The following is a 15874-nucleotide window of genomic DNA, read 5'->3' on the forward strand; positions in this document are numbered from 1 at the left end:
TACCAGAGAGAGGTTTGTTTAGACTGGGCCAGCTCTACGGCAGCCTCCCAGACTCCAGGTCTCTCAGAAAAGGAAAGCTTCCCTTTCCTTAGTTGTGGAGACAGAGGCAGCATGGAGGCGTGTAAGACGTCAACTTCTCTAAGCTGAGTGACATTACCCAGAATTCCTTTCTCCTGGGTGTTTCCTGTGAAGGCGGGTCGTGAATGGCTTCCCATGGGTGATTTGGGGCTGAGGAGAAGAGGCAGCTATGCTGTGGCTCACTTAAGTCTTTGCTTCTCTGTTAACTTGCCTCAGTGGTGGGGTGTACAACTGCTTCCTCATCTCGGCTCCTCCTCTGGCTTCTCCTCCTACCTGGGCCAGGGGGTATGTTCAGTTCTGTGGCCAAGGACTTAGCTTCTGCAAGGTGCTCCTATCACCAGTAGAGAGATGACAAGGGCTAACATAGGTTTCTGTCTGTTCTCAGGATAAAAGCCATGAGATTTTTATCTTGTTCTTGCTCATCTTCCCAACTTTCCCTCTGTGTGTGTGTGGTATGGAAGTGCATTGGTATGTTGACATTGAGCAGTGTACCTTAATTGCTTATTACATATTCTTAAATTACTTTACTAATTTCAATTTATTAGTGTATGTATATATACACATATACATACACATGTATATATGAGCATATCTGTAAAAGTCACCATGTGTGGATATATGTATACACACGCATGCACCAGCATATGTATGTAAAATCACCATGGAGGCCCCATCACCGTTGAACTCAGCCCTCAGTCTAGGTGCAGGTGACTTAACCTGCCGAGCTGTCTCCCTGGCCCATCCACCGTGGTTTTGTTTGTTCATTTTGTTTTTTGTTTGTTAGTTTTGTTGGAGGTGGGCTATCTCATTGAACTTGGAGCTCACCTAGTTGGCTAAATTTTCTGGCCAGCAAGACCTAGAGATTTTCCTTCTCTGCCTCCCCAGCAATGGCACACGGAACAGCACTAAACGTTTACATGGCATCCTGGGATTAACTCAGGTCCTCATGCATGCCTGGAAACACTTTACAGACTCAGCCACCATCTCCCCAGGTCTTCCCTGATATTTGTCTCCCAGCTACCTCCTCTCTGACTTCAGGCTCCAGCATGAGATGTAAGTGATCAGCCCAGGGTTAAATTCCTATAAAGAAGCTGTATGTGTGTCTGTGCATAAACTGATAATCAGGTTTACCTGTGTTCACCTTTCTATATCCATATCCAGACTGAACATCCTTAATTTGACACTTCAAATTGGAAAACTCTTCAAAACTCTTCAAAATGGAAAACATGGATGTGACAGTGTAAGTGTAAACTTTCACATCTGGCCTGGTGTGATGGACCACACAAAACTATGAAAAATATTGAGGGTGGAGGTGGCACATACCTTTAATTCCAGCACTGGAGAGGCAGAGGCTGGCGGGCTGGACTCTGAGTTCAAGTCTAGCTTTGTCTACAGAGTGAGTTCCAGGACTACACAGAGAAACCCTGTCTAGAAAAACCAAATGTCCATATATTGACTAAAACTGTCTTCAAACTATGTGCAAAGCATATATAAAACAAGTGTATTTTGTGTTTAGACTTGGGTCCCATACCTATGAAATCTCAATATATATGCACACATATATATGCACATATATTTATGATAGTATTACATAATCTGAAAAATACCCAAATCTGAAACATTTCTGATCTCAAGTCTTGGTTTTGTTTCCAAAATGGTAGAGTGGGGAGTGTGTGTGTGGGGGGGGGGGGCATCTCACTATGTAGACTAGGCTGGCCTTGAACTTATGGAGACTGGCTTGCTTCTGGCTCCCAGTACTGGGTCTAAGAGTGTCTACTGCCACACCTGGCCCAAGTACTTTGATTAAATGATATTTAATCTTACATTAGTGTCCTAGTCTGCCCGAATGTTAACTGACACAGACAGCATCCTGCACTGACGCTGAGAGGCAAATGAAGCTCAGGTACTAGCAAGGATGTGGTCGTTACACAGTTAAAAAATGAGTTTATCTAAGTCAGGTAGAGTGGTATGCACCTCTCGTCCCAGCCCTCAGGAGGATGAGGCAGGCAGATGTCTATGAGGTTGAGGTCAGCCTGGTCTGTAGACTGAGTTCCAGGACAGCAAGAGCTACATAGTGAGACCTGTTTTGAAAAACAAGACATTACTTTATGTATTTTGCCAGAATGTGTGTCTGTGAGCCAAGTACACGTGCAACGCCTGCAGAGGCTTGAGGGGGGTGTTAGGTCCCCTGGAACTGGAGTCACTAAAAATTATGAGCCACAGTTGGGCGGTGGTGGTGCACTCCTGTAATCCCAGCACTCTGGGAGGGAGAGGCAGGTGGATTTCTGAGTTCAAGGCCATCCTGGTCTACAGAGTGAGATCCAGGACAGCCAAGGCTATACAGAGAAACCCTGTCTCGAAAAAACCAAATCTAAAAAACAAACAAACAAACAAACAAACAAACAAACAAACAAAAGAGCCACCAGGTGGATGCTGGGATCTGCACCTGGGTTCTCTGAAAGAGCAGCCAGTGCTTTTAACTGTTGAGCCATCTCTCCAGATTGTAGAGCAATAGCTATCCAAGTGTGTGTGCATGTGTATGTATGTGTGTGAGTGTACGTGTGTGCTGTAAGCATGTCTGTGTCAGTACATGTACACGTGTGTGCATGTGCAGAGGCCAGGGCAGGACACTGACTGTCCTGCTCTCCACCTTACTGTCTTGAGAAGGGCGTGCTGGTTCGAATGAGAAATGAGCTCAGGCGTTTGAACAGTCGGAGAACCTCTAGAGAAGTTCTGGGCCGGTGTAGCCGTGCTGAAGGAAAGGCACCACTGTGTCGAGCTTTGAGAATTTAATGCCCTGCAGTGCTTCCAGTTTATTCCCTGCAACCAGCTGGAGGTAATAGATGTGACCACTCAGCTTTCTGCCCTGCCACCATGACGTCCTGCCACGGTGGACTCCTCCCTTTGGAACCATAAGCCCAGACCTTTCCTCCTTAACTTGCCTTTGATCATGGTGTTTTATCAGTGCAACAGAAACATAACTAATACAGAGTTTCTCACGGAACCTGCAACTATGTTGGTAGCCAGCAAGTCCCAGCAAGCCTCCTGTCTCTACCCCAGCTCAGCACTGGAGGTCCAAGAGTATGCACCCATTTCCAGCTTTGTGCCTAGGTGCTGGAGATTTGCACTCATGGACCACCCGTGTTCAGCAAGTGTTCTTACCTACTGAGCTCAGCTTCCCAAAGGTTCTTTGCAAATCCCTGAGTCCTTGTGATCCTCTGGCCCAAACCCCTGAGCAGCAGAGACCGTAGTCATTGACCCCAGTGCCAGGCTTGAGCAAGCACTGGGATTCTACAGAGGGCTTGTTTTAGGTTTCTGGGTTTTAGATCAGAGTTTTGGATTGTCTTTGAGCTGGAACCACAGGACACATGTGTCTAGCAAGCGAGGAGCGCAGCAGGGCCTCCCCTGCAAGGTCTTATGGGAAGATCCTGGCTAAGAGATGTAATGCACGCTGTGTTGGCCTTCTAGAGCTGAGTTCAGGGCAGGGAGTCACAAATGTAATCCTCACCCTCGCGCCCTGCAGCCAGTGTCCTGGAACAAACAAATGTCTTGGTATGTGTGTCAGATGCCTTGTGCGCGCCTATGAAGCACCCATACTCGCTCAAAGTCTCTGACTTTTGCCATCAGCAGTTTGCCTATATTTGGTTTGGTTTTTTACTGGTTTTAACAATCATTTCAGCATGCTAGGAGGCTCCAATTGAGGCTGTCCTATGGCACATTAGTGATCCCTTGCAAGCTCCCAGGCAGCCAGTGGGCTGTTCCTGTGTTGGCATTGGTGATATGACACCGTGTTTGCATGTTTTGGGGGTACACCAGAGATAGGGGACAGGGCTGCTTTCTGATTCACCACCTATGGAAATTTGACTTGAGAGGTTTGCCGTTCTAGCGTCTCGGGAGCCTTGTACCCTGACTAAGAACAACACTCTATTTTTCCCCTCAAGTAGTAGAAGAGAGATGGGGCCCTGTGCTATCCCTGCTGCCCACCTGAACTCTTAACTAGCTTTAAGTCTAAAGCCCCAGAGACACCCCGTCAAAGGCATGGTATCTGGCTTTCCAGCAGCCTGGGTGAGCTGCTCTTAGGTGGGGTACATGTGGGGCTCTCCCCTCATTGGCTCTTCCCTATGAACCAATTTTCAAAAGGAGAGGTAACTTCAGAGCCAACTTCTTATAACATTTAATGCTTTTAGGGGTGGGACAGACTGAGGCGGGGGTGGGGTGGGGTGTGGAGCAACAAGGTATGCCATCAGGAAGCAGTTGGTCTTCAAAGCAGGACTGGGGGTGGGGTGGAGGTGGGGCTGCACCACAGGCTCATCAGGAAACTTCTCTTTCCTCTCTCTTTCCTCTCAAGTGTCTTGGAACATTCTAGAAGCATGTTGCTTCCTTACACCCGGACTTGCTGTTGTTCTTTCTTCTTTACTTCTGTCCAGATGTCTGACAGGTCTTGTATAAACTGCTGGATCTAGCAAGACAGGGAGACAGCATTGACTTCACCCAGCAAACACACCCCAGGTCCTAAGATGGAGCATCTCCTTGGAAGGGCCTCATCACCCTCATCCTTGACTTCCAGAGGTGGCTGTGTTGCCTCCATTTACAGATTTCCTAGGTGACCTTAAGAATCGGACTTAGTAGATCTATTAGTGACTTTTCTGAGCCGCTACGCTCAAAATACACAGACAGAAGCAATTTAAAGAGGGCGCGCCCCTTCAAAGCTCGAGGCCCACCTTGGGAGACACGGTGGAATGGATCAGTCTGCAATGGCAGGAGTGTTCAGTAGCAGCTATTCATGCAGAGAGGGGACCAGGAGGCAGTGTGTGACTGGAGCGGGTGGATCAGCTGTCACCTTCAAAGCCCTGAACCTAGTGACCTACTTCTGCTAGGCGTGCTTTGCTGCTAAAGGTTTCATCTTCCCAAACCAGTGCCACAAGCTGGGGACAAGGACTTATCAAGCCTGTGGGTTTAAACCACGGCAGCGGACTCAGTAAGCACAGTAAGGTCGGGGTTGGGACTTGCTTAGGGGTAGTCGCGAATGTGCAGGAGGAAGAAAGAGTCAGGAGCAGGCCTCAGAGAGAAGCGTTTGCAGACAGGGCTGTAAACGGCCCTCTGGCAACATGGAAGAACATGCGTGCTTGAGGGGACCCAGACCTGATGCTCACCGTGATGGGGTCCTGTCCTCAAGGGAAATTTAAATTCTATTGACTGGCGTCTGTTTTAGAAGCCTGTGGTCAGCGACCCCAGATAGACTCAGAGGCTAAGATGACGCAGCTGGGCTCCACACAAAACAGCTCTGAAGAAATATTTTAATTCTGAGGATGGAAGCCAGGTCCTCCTGCATGCGGGGCACATGCTGTAGCATTTGGCCACGCATCCGGCCCGGTTTCTCTCCTTCAGAAGGTGACCCTCCCTCCTCTCAGGGGCAGGATTGTGCTCAACCTCCTATTTCACGTATACTTTCTCTCCTCTTTGTTCACATCCTTTGAGTTTCTGTCAGTGTGCTTATATTCCGTGGGGATGAAGTTAGAGCTATCTTAGGACAGGCTCTGTGCAGCATGAGGTGCACCTGGCAAGGGAAATCTGGGCTTGATTTTTTCCTTGCCAGGCACACTTCCGGAAGTTTGTCTCCAGAAAACACAACTTTTGAAAATTCCCCAAGGATTCAAGAAGCTCAGAATTTGGAGTAGACAGGATGGGAGCTTCGAGTGAGCGGAGCAGGGAGTGAACAGGCTGGGGCTGTGAGCTGCAGGCCACTGCTTCCTAGGGCGTCTCTCCTCAGGACAGCTAAAGGAAGAGAGCAGAGCACACCAGGGGATCTTGAAAGTCAGATCACCATGACGCCAAGACAGCACATATTCCCTCACCAGCACGTGGTCTCCTTTACCACAGCAGCGTTTCCTTGCTGTCCTGTCAGAACAGAGTGACAACAGAGACAAATAGCAAACTACCTGTTGTTGAGCCAGACATTTAAGCGATTGGCCAAAGTGTCCACCAAAGCCACTTTCCCCACACAAGGAGCTTTTTTTTGGAGTTTTAATCAAGTGTGCTGTCTCGAGGACTGGGGAGACAGCTCAGTTGGTAAAGTGTAGTGTCTGTATGAGGATCCATGTTCAGAGTCCTAGCCGTGAGTGGCTTTCCCTGGAAACGGAAGTGGTTGAAAACTATTTCTGAACACCAACCAAAGAATGGATGCAGTCAGCTTTTGGAGAAGGGACCCAACTTTGCCCCAGAACCACACACAGGTGGAGAAGACAGCAGCTAGGCTCAGTCTCATACAGCCTCCCTCACAACAGACTCTGAGTTGCCACCCAATGGCCAACAAGGCTGTTCTGCACAGCCAGTGAGTGCAACAGTGGGTCCCTGCTCTCGCCCTGTGGTTTGAAGCTAGCAAGGATTCCAGGTGCTAATGCGGGGTCTCAATGTCCCAACGTAACTTGGGGAATTTACTATGCAAATCCAGGGGTTCTCATCCTAGATTCACTGAGTTAGAGATTTGGGGTGGGTTCGGAAATCCCCCAATCCCACCACTAGGTGATCCAGACACTGAATTATTTGAGGGCTACCACTCTGCCTGATTCACTCCTTCAGTCAGCTAATTCAGAACCTCCTTGACCCTGCCACCCTGCTGGACCCAGCTCCACATCCTCCTCCTACCATGTCTAGTTGTTTGTGTGTGTCCTCCAGGGACACCTGGGTGGATTCCTTCAGCTGCTTGCTCACGATCTGGAAGAGGTTCAGCGTCGCCATCTTAATGGTGCCGAGCAGGAGGGTCTTCTTGGCTGCCGTGTTCTGGATGTGTGCCCAGCGCGATTCCTGGGGAGAGATGCGGTGGCAGTGTGTAAGAAGACTCCTCTCTCTCTCTCTCTCTCTCTCTCTCTCTCTGTGTGTGTGTGTGTGTGTGTGTGTGTGTGACTGTGTGTGTGTGTGTGTGTGTGTAGTGTCTATATGCCTGTGTACACACATGCAGAAATATAACCAGGAACCCCCACCCACACCAGCCCTGTGCTGGACCTGAAGCTTACCCAGAAGATGACATCGCTGCGGGCCCGGTCAAAGCGCATCTGCAGTCTTGCCAGCTCATTGTTGTGCTGAAGGATCTCATCATCCTTCTCTTCCATGTAGCGGGCCAGCCGTGCCTTGGCACGTTCAATCTTCTCCTGGCCTTCTTGGGCCGACTGCATGAGGTCTTGGTGCATGCTCACCAGGGTCTTGTAGCGGGCAATCACCTCGTGGATCTCTTCAAACTGAGAGGCCAATGGGCTTGGGTCACTGAATAGCTGGCTCCCAGGGGCCATCTATGCAGCCATCTCAGCCTACCACCTCTAGCCTGGACATCTGGACAGCAGGGCAGGCAAGTCACATCCATAAAAAGGTATTGTGAGACTGTTGGCTTTATGTGGGTTTATATGGGCTATGCCCCAGATGTTGGAGGTTTGCACATCTGGACCTGAAGTTTCTAATGCCAGCTGCATATTAGAATCATCTGGGGACCCTTAAAAATAAAAGATACTTACCAAGCTTCAATCCTAGAGATTCAGATTAATATCATGTCTTACAGTGGCCCCTAGTGAATTGAAATTTTGCAAAATATCTCTAGGTAGCTCCAGGCTGAGCTAGAGTTAAGGAATGCTGCTGGAAAAGCACTTTATCTCTTAAGGCAACTTCGCCCTGTTCAACAAGAATGTTCCAGAAGCCACTCACAGGCCAGGAGTTATGCTAAAAGGTAGAGACAGTGCAGGAGATAAGAAAGCCAGACCCCATTCTTTTGAAATGTATAGCCTCGAGGGTGGTTGGGTGCAGGGAGAATAGACAGTGATAAACCATCTTTAGGACTGAGGGGTGGTGCCGCACAGGGCCCAGGCACTAACTCCCTAAAGCCTTTGTTCATCATCTGTATCAGAAGTGGTGCTGAAGAGGGCTAAGCCAGAGGTCAGGGGGCCAGCAAGACTCAGATCACCTTCTCCAGTGGGGTCCAGAAGCACACAGTCTACCCAGCAAGCATATCTAGAGAGGGCAATGTGACCTCCAGTTTCACGACACCACTGCACCTCCCCAGGGGCTATCGCAGTGTGCCTGTGTTATGATCTCCAGATCCTAACAGTTGTTAGTGGCAGATTGGTGTCCCAGAACTGTCCAGATCCTGCTTTCCCAAAAGTGCTTCTTGAGGAAGACCACTCCAGGCAGTGGTGGAAGATGTAGGAACAGCCAGAAAAGTATTTAGGGGAGACAGGAAGGCTGGCATGAGACTAGGGGTACAGTAGAGGTTAGCCAGGCAGAGGAAGGGGGTAGGGGATACAAGGCGGTGTCACAGGTAGGGGAGAAGCCTGAATAAAGGTGAGAAGAGCCTTGGGAGGGCATGTGGGGGGGGGACGTGAGGGGGTATGGGGGGGGCATGTTCAGAAAACTCAGCAATTTAACATGGATGGCCTGAGGATCAGATGGGAGGGAGATAGCCCTGGGGAAGTGGTGGGGACACACAAGGGAGATGTGCCTGTGCAACAGCACCTAGGGAGGCTGAGACCAGAGGATTCCGAGTTCAAGGCCTGCCTGGGCTATATAGTGAGTCTGAGGCCAGTCTGGATGACTTAGTAAGACCCTGTGTCAAACTAAAATAAGGGATGGGGTGTAGCGCAGCTGTATAGTGCCTACCTAGCATGTAGGAGGACCTGGATTCAAGTGCTAGTAACACACACACACACACACAAGCACAAGCACACATACACACAGAGAGAGAGACAGACAGACAGACAGACAAACAGACAGAGACAAACAGAGACAGACAGAACACTCCAGAAAACTAGGGGGGAAAGTATGAACATTAACCATGACGAGTTTTAGTCTTAAGAGGCAGAGAGCCCATGTCCTGTCTCTGTTTCCTACAATTCTTTCAGTAAGCATCACTGGCATACAAAAGATAGAATGAACAGGTTCAGTCAGAGCTACCAGGAAGGAATCTTGCAATTCTATTCTGACATCAAAAGCCTCAGGTGGCAGCTTAAAGAGGTCCCCACATGTCCAATGAGGGGACAATTTGAACATCAATGAGAATAAATTAAAAAAAAAGATTGAAATGTGGATTCAAACCGTGAGCTCATAATGACACAAAGGTCTTTCAGAACTTCTAACATGCTGATTTATCATTCTGAACGCTATAAAGAATCAAGAGTTTGATGTGTGCGTGGCAGTCCCAGCACTTGGGAGGCAGAGAGGGGAAGATCTTGAATTTGAGGCTAGCCAGGACTAGATGGTGAGACACTGACAAAAAGAAAGAAAGAAAAAGAATTGATTGAAAGAAGCCAAATAATGAAAACAAGTCCTGAAAATGATAAATTTAAATACTATGATACTGGTGACCCCTGAAGAGAGGAGAGTGAGATTGAGATTTAGAAGGACATATAAGGGGTTTAAATTCCCAGCAGTGTTTTATTTCAGAGGAAAAAAAAATAAAGAAAAAGAAAAAGAAACCAGGAAACTATAAAGATTAGACAGAGCTGTGTGTGAGTTCTTGAGAGGTTAAGCTGTTCTCTGTGCCTTCCAATATGGGGGACAGGGAAAGAAAAAGGAGCAGAAGGGCGAGGGGGAGGAGGGGAGGAGAGAGGAGGAGAGAAGGCTGTAGAATGTAAAAGGGCAAAGGGCAGAGGTAACACAGCTGCAGCTTGCAGTGTGAGGAATGAGGAAGGGGCAGGGGTTAGATTCCAGAAATAAGTCGGAGGAGGAACGGACCTTATCTGATTGATGGCTTCAGGACTAGGGCGTGGGGGGCGGGACAGAAGCACAGATATGGTGGAACTGTAGTCTGAAGCACAGTCAGGCTTGCTAAAAGAAGGATTTGGGAAGAGGAAGCCCCAGAGTGCCCTGGGGAGGAGGGAGGAGGTGCCCCAGGAGCAATAACATTGTATGTTGCAAGAGGTACTGCGGGAAGAGGGCTGGAAATTCCTGGGTGGGGTGACAGGTCCTGGTGAGACACAGGGTGCTATGGCCTGGAGGGACCCTCAGAAGAGTGGAGAAAATATCAAGCGCTGCCACTTCCAAGCTGTGAGACCCTGGACAGGTCTCTCCAGCTCCCCCATTAAAGGGATGGCCTGTGTAAACTCTGTCAGCCTGTATCACATACTAAGTGCTCCTGGTCTTTGGAGGGTAGGTATTTTTCCACTTTCCCTTTCTCTCTCTGTCTCTCTGTCTCTCTGTCTCTCTGTCTCTCTCTCTCTCTCTCTCTCTCTCTCTCTCTCTCTCTCTCTCTCTCTCTCTCACACACACACACATACACACACACTTAGACATACATAAATACAGATGTAAACACACGTATAGATGTATAGATGTACACAGACTCCTTGTTTGAGAGCCCCACCCAGCCACATAGCAGGCGGGGCGGCGGGGGATAGGGGGGTGGAGGGTAGGGGGTAGGGGTTTGGACATCCATCTCCCAGGACTACTGCCCCTTCCCAGATCAGGATAACTACTCCAAGGGCCTCTGAACCCTAGCCAGCTGCAGCTGAACTCTATTCCATTAACTTGAAGGGCTCTGAGGAAGGGCCCTGTGGGGCGGCACCCCCAGCCCTGGGACCCACCTCGGAGTTCTCCACCACCTTCTCCAGGTACTTGTTGAAGATGGCGTAGTCCTGCAGCTTGATGCTCAGCTTCTGGTGCTCCAGCCTCAGGGCTGTCATCTCCTGCTTGGCCTTGGCCAGCTCCCGCAGGCGCTGCCGTTTCAGTTCCCGCTCTTTGTTGGCTTTTTTTAGGGCTCGGATCCGTTTCTGGTCATTCTCCTGGGATGAGGAAGGCAGTGTAGATCAGGCAAGCCTTCCACCCTTTCTCCCTGAGACCCTGGCCTACCTGGCGCTGGTGACACCCTTGGCCCCTTCTGTCTGCAGAGAGGGGGTGTGAAGGAAAAGGATGTGGTGAGGTTTTCCTTATTTGAAGGGACTTAGCAAAGCTAAGGGGCCTCTGTGGCCAGAAGAGACTGCGAGTCCAGTAATTCAGTCAAGGACAAGAGGGGGCCTTAGAAAGAACAAGCAGGAAATTCTGCTTCTGTAGGAGTTGGCCTCGGGGCTTCAGAGAGTGGGGGATGGGAGGAGAACACACAGAGAGGGGGTGGGTGGGTGGAGGAAGATCTATCTTGCGTCCAAGAAAGTCTGGGTGGAAGCAGGACGCCTTTGACAGAGCTTTCGTGATTTCTGATTTTAGTGGTGGCCATTTGTCACAGGGCAGATGGCCCCGCCGGGGCTGGGAAGTCCACATGTTCTCCTGATTGGGTACACAGTGCCTCCGTTTCTCCAGCTGTCAGCTGAGAGGTGGTAGCCCTCTCTTCCTACAAAGCCCATGGCAGTAGTAATGGAACCATATGTTAAATGCCTCTGATAGTCCAGACTGGCATCGGCTAGGGCTAGAGGAGATGACACTGAGAGTTCTGCACGCAGAAAGGATGAGGCTCAGCTACTGACCCCGCCTCTTCTTTCTGCAGCATCAGGACCAGTGCAAGCCAACCCCTTGAATGTCGCTATGTGTCACCAGGTGTCTTTTTTCTCCATCACGGGCCCCAGTGATTCCGCATGGATGAACACTATGGTGGAAACATTTAGGGGGGGGGATGGAGAAAGGCACCAGATATGTGCCCTGCTCCAAAGCACCAGAGAGGCCCGAGGGACCCCAAATCAATCATATCTGAACCACCTGGAAAGTTTTTAAACACCTATAAATGTCTGGCTTCAACCTGAGACCTGCTAGAGGCAGAAGAAGGAAGAAGTTACCAACGTCTGTATTTGCAACAAGTGCCATGAGATTCCACGGCGGCTGACTGCCTGGAAGTCCTCTGGGAGGCCCTTAACTCTCAGACTTCCTGTCCTCTCAAATACTCCACCAACTTCGCTCTGGTCCAGGTGGACTGTATCTCAGAACACTGATATCCCTGCTCTGCACAGTTGTGTGTAGTATGAGGAACTTTAACAGTAGGGTTACAGAAAATGTGGTACATTTACACAATGGAGTACTACTCAGCTGTTAAAAACAACGAATTCATGAAATTCTTAGGCAAATGGATGGAACTAGAAAATATCATCCTGAGTGAGGTAACCCAATCACAAAAGAACACACATGGTATGCACTCACTGATAAGTGGATATTAGCCCAGAAGTTTGGAATACCCAAGATACAATTCACAGACCAAAGGAAGCTCAAGAAAAAAGAACAAAAGTATGGATATTCTGGTCCTTCTTAGAAGGGGGGACAAATGCTGGGCAGTGGTGGTGCACACCTTTAATCCCAGCACTTGGGAGGCAGAGGCAGGCAGATTTCTGAGTTTGAGGCCATCCTGGTCTACAGAGTGAGTTCCAGGACAGCCAGGGCTACACAGCAAGACCCTGTCTTGAAAAAAAAAAAAAAAACAGAAGGGGGGAAACAAAATAGCCACAGGAGGACATACAGAAACAACATGTGGAGCAGAGACTGAGGGAAAGACCATCCAGAGACTGCCCCACCTGGGGATCCATCCCATATACAGTTACCAAACCCAAACACTATTGTGGATGCCAACAAGAGATTGCTGGCAGGAGCCTGATATAGTTGTCACCTGAAAGGATCTGCCAGTGCATGACAAACACAGAGGGGGACACTCTCAACCAACCATTAAACTGAGCACAGGGTCCCAATGAAGGAGCTAGAGAAAGGATCCGAGGAGCGGAAGGAGTTTGCAGCACCATAGGAGGAACAACACTATGAACCATGAGATTCCACAGAGGCCCCAGAGCTCCCAGGGGCTAAACCACCAACCAAAGAACACACACGGAGGGACCCATGGCTCCAGATGCATATACAGCAGAGGACGGCCTTGTCGGACATCAAAGGGAGGAGAAGCCCTTGGCCCTGTGAAGGCTAGATGCCCCAGTGTAGGAGAATGCCAGGACAGGGAAGTGGGAGTGAGTGGGTTGGTAAACAGGGGGGAGGAGGGATGGGTTAGGGGGTTTTCCGGGGGGGGGACCAGAAAGGGGAACAACATTTGAAATGTAAATAAAGAATGTATCTAACAAAAAATAAAAAAAATTAGCCAGGTGGTGATGCCTGCCTTTAATCCCAACACTTGGGAGGCAGAGGCAGGTGGATTTCTGAGTTTGAGGCCAACCTGGTCTACAGAGTGAGTTCCAGGACAACCAGGGATATACAGAGAAACCCTGTCTTGAAAAAAACCAAAACAAACAAACAAAACAAACAAACAAAAAGTAAAAATTAAAAAATTAAAAAATTTTAAAAAGAGTAGGGTTCCTCCAGGAGAGGGCAGCAGTGAGCTCCCCCTACAACAAGGCCCAGCTACTCAGGGCTTCTCTGCAGCTGGTCCTGGAGGATTGCTGGCCAGCAAGTCTGGGTGGATTTTTTGTTTTGTTTACATTTTTATGTATTTTTTTTGCGTGTATGTGTATGCATGTGTAGATGCTATAGTGCATGCTCAGAGATCAGAGGAAAACTCGTGGGAGTCAATTCTTTTTTTCCCAACGTGCAAGTAGGTCCTAAAACTGTTGTCCTTGGTGCTACCTGCTGTCACCCACTGAGCCATCTTGCCAGCCCAAATCATTCCTCTAAGTACTGATTAAGGGGGCTATCCTCTGAGCCAAACTGCTGTCATCTCTAGGGCCCAGCCACAAAAGACCCATCACAGCTGGGCTGGCTGACTGTTGGTATTCCCTCACTGTAAGGGGTATTGAGGAACATGGGACCCTCACTTGAGTATCCAGCCACTCCTTCCAACCAGTCGGATGCAAGTCTGCCTTAGGTGCATGTGGCCCTAGTGTCTCTGGGAGAAGTTAGAGTGCATAGGTGGGGAAGAACTAGGGGAGAGGTGACATCGATGTAAGCATGGAAGCCATCATCCACGATGCACAGAGCTTCCACTGTGGCTGCTTTAGGGTCATTCATGCTCCGGCTTATAACTACCCATCTGTTCTCTGTAAGTAATCCTGATAAACTCACTGGTTCCTCAGGATCACTGAGATCTTAGGAGTAAGAAGGGGGCATTGCTTAATCCCCTAACCCAAGATAAAGATTCTTCAAGCAGGGAGTTTCTTACTAGTCTTTTTGTATCATGGTCCTTCATTGCAATGGTTTCCTGCCTTTATCTGTCCCTTGATTTCAATACAACGACAAAGAGGGAGGGATACAGTGAGGGAGTGAGGGAGTGGACTGCTGTATGCACAAGTACGCCCATCATCCTTCATACCCACTAGTCCACCCAGCCACTTGATACACTGCCCTGGTTACTGGCAAGGACATAGGAAAGCATCAGGTAGAGAGCAGAGCTATCTCAGATAGATGGTAAACAGAATATAGAAGAGGCCTGGGAAAGATCAGGCACTACTGGACCAGGGAAGCCGCCCTTAATCCTGGGGGTCCCAGGCGTGGGGAGCCTACAAGTCAACAGAGGGGCCGAGCCATCTGGTCCGGTGCGGCGTCAGGTCTCCACTACTGCAGCTCACCCCGCTTCATACCTGGATGAACTGCTCGAACTTCTGGATATGGGCCTTCAGTTGCTCTTCCTTAATACCCAGTTCCTCCCAGCGCAAGTTCAGAGTCTCCATTCTCCGCTGGAATGTCTTTAGGGGACAGGAGGAGGTGACAGTCAGGCCTGACACGGGCTCTCAGAAAGATTCTAACATCATTTGCCCAAAGTGTTTTTATCCCTTAGCTCCGGACGCTCTTGGAAAGCTGATGATGTAGCTCAGTGGAAAAGCAGTTGTCAGGGGTTAAAGTCCCAACTCCTTAAACAGTTACGGAAAGGCTTGCAGTTTGCACTCTGTCCAGCAGAGATCCTAGTATAGTAAGTATCCCATGACCCCACTTCTCCCAAGACTCAGACCCTTTCTGTTCTCTGTGGAGGAAAGAGACCAGAACCACCAGCCAGAACTCCCACCCCTAAGGCCAGGGCCCACCATCCATCCACCTTGAGCCCCAGCCAACCTGTTCCCCACCCCGCACCCCTGCCCTTATCACTCCCAGCTCCCCACCTCACCTCCTTCTTATGCTCCATGGCCTCCTGCATGATCTTGGCCTCTTTCTTCTTCTCCAGGAGCCGGATGGATGGAGAATCTGACTGTTCCTCAACATTTGGGAACTTCCTGCCCAAGAACAGTGAAAGGGGGACAGGGGCCTCTGAGAGGCGGGAGCAGGGTTGGGTAGGGAGAGCCTCGGAGATGGATGCCCATGGGAAGGAAAAGAGGTCTCCGCTCTCACCTTAATGAAAGGAGCATTGTGTTGAGGAGAGAGGGGTACACGGGCTTTCAGGGGCGATCGAGTGATGGGGGCCCGGAGTCAGGGTGGAGCTGGGTAATGGGGTAAGACAATTAGGAGCACTGGGCTGTAGGAGAGGAAAGATCAGGCGGCAGAGCATCATCGTGTGGGTAGGAGTGGTCCCAAGCTCAGAAGCGAGGCAGACAGGCTCTACCAGACACTTACTGCAGCAGCTGAAGCAGCCGCTCCCCATACTGTAGCCGGAAGTATTCGGCCAAGTCCTCCTCTTCCATCAAGCCCAGACTCATGGTGGCGGCTACCTAACAGCCCAGATGGCCTACTTTTCAAAGTGAAATGGTGAGTGGCAGAGCCACAGGGCCCTCAGTAGTAGTGGCTGGGTTCTCACTCTCCTCTCCTCCTGCTGCGTTCAAAGTCCCACAGAGAGTGGGTAGCCGAGAGACACAGCAGAAACCAGTTAAAGGCTGGCTGCGTTAGTATGATGCGCTCTTGCGATGATAGGAGATCTGGTTACCTAGCAACAAGCTGCCTGGTTCTGTGGACCGTATCTGGAACCCACGGCTTGCCCTCTAAC

General features: G+C 49.7%; 1 protein-coding gene across 2 annotated transcripts; it reads right to left on the reverse strand.

Annotated features, from left to right (window-relative positions):
• Positions 1-4251: 4251 nt before the first annotated feature.
• Positions 4252-15590, reverse strand: Ccdc42 (coiled-coil domain containing 42). Of its 2 annotated transcripts, XM_052195538.1 has the most exons (7): positions 15508-15590; positions 15065-15170; positions 14544-14648; positions 10641-10838; positions 7092-7313; positions 6724-6882; positions 4252-4537 (listed from the first exon to the last, which is right to left on the reverse strand). In XM_052195538.1, the coding sequence occupies exons 1-7, from the start codon at positions 15588-15590 to the stop codon at positions 4460-4462; spliced, it is 951 nt and encodes a 316-aa protein (XP_052051498.1). In that variant the 3' UTR covers positions 4252-4459. The 2 variants fall into 2 exon arrangements, with proteins under 2 accessions (XP_052051498.1, XP_052051499.1); XM_052195539.1 differs by lacking the exon at positions 7092-7313.
• Positions 15591-15874: the final 284 nt, after the last annotated feature.

This window comes from Apodemus sylvaticus, chromosome 10 (genome assembly GCF_947179515.1).
Source record: "Apodemus sylvaticus chromosome 10, mApoSyl1.1, whole genome shotgun sequence".
In the NCBI taxonomy this organism is placed as follows: domain Eukaryota; kingdom Metazoa; phylum Chordata; class Mammalia; order Rodentia; family Muridae; genus Apodemus; species Apodemus sylvaticus.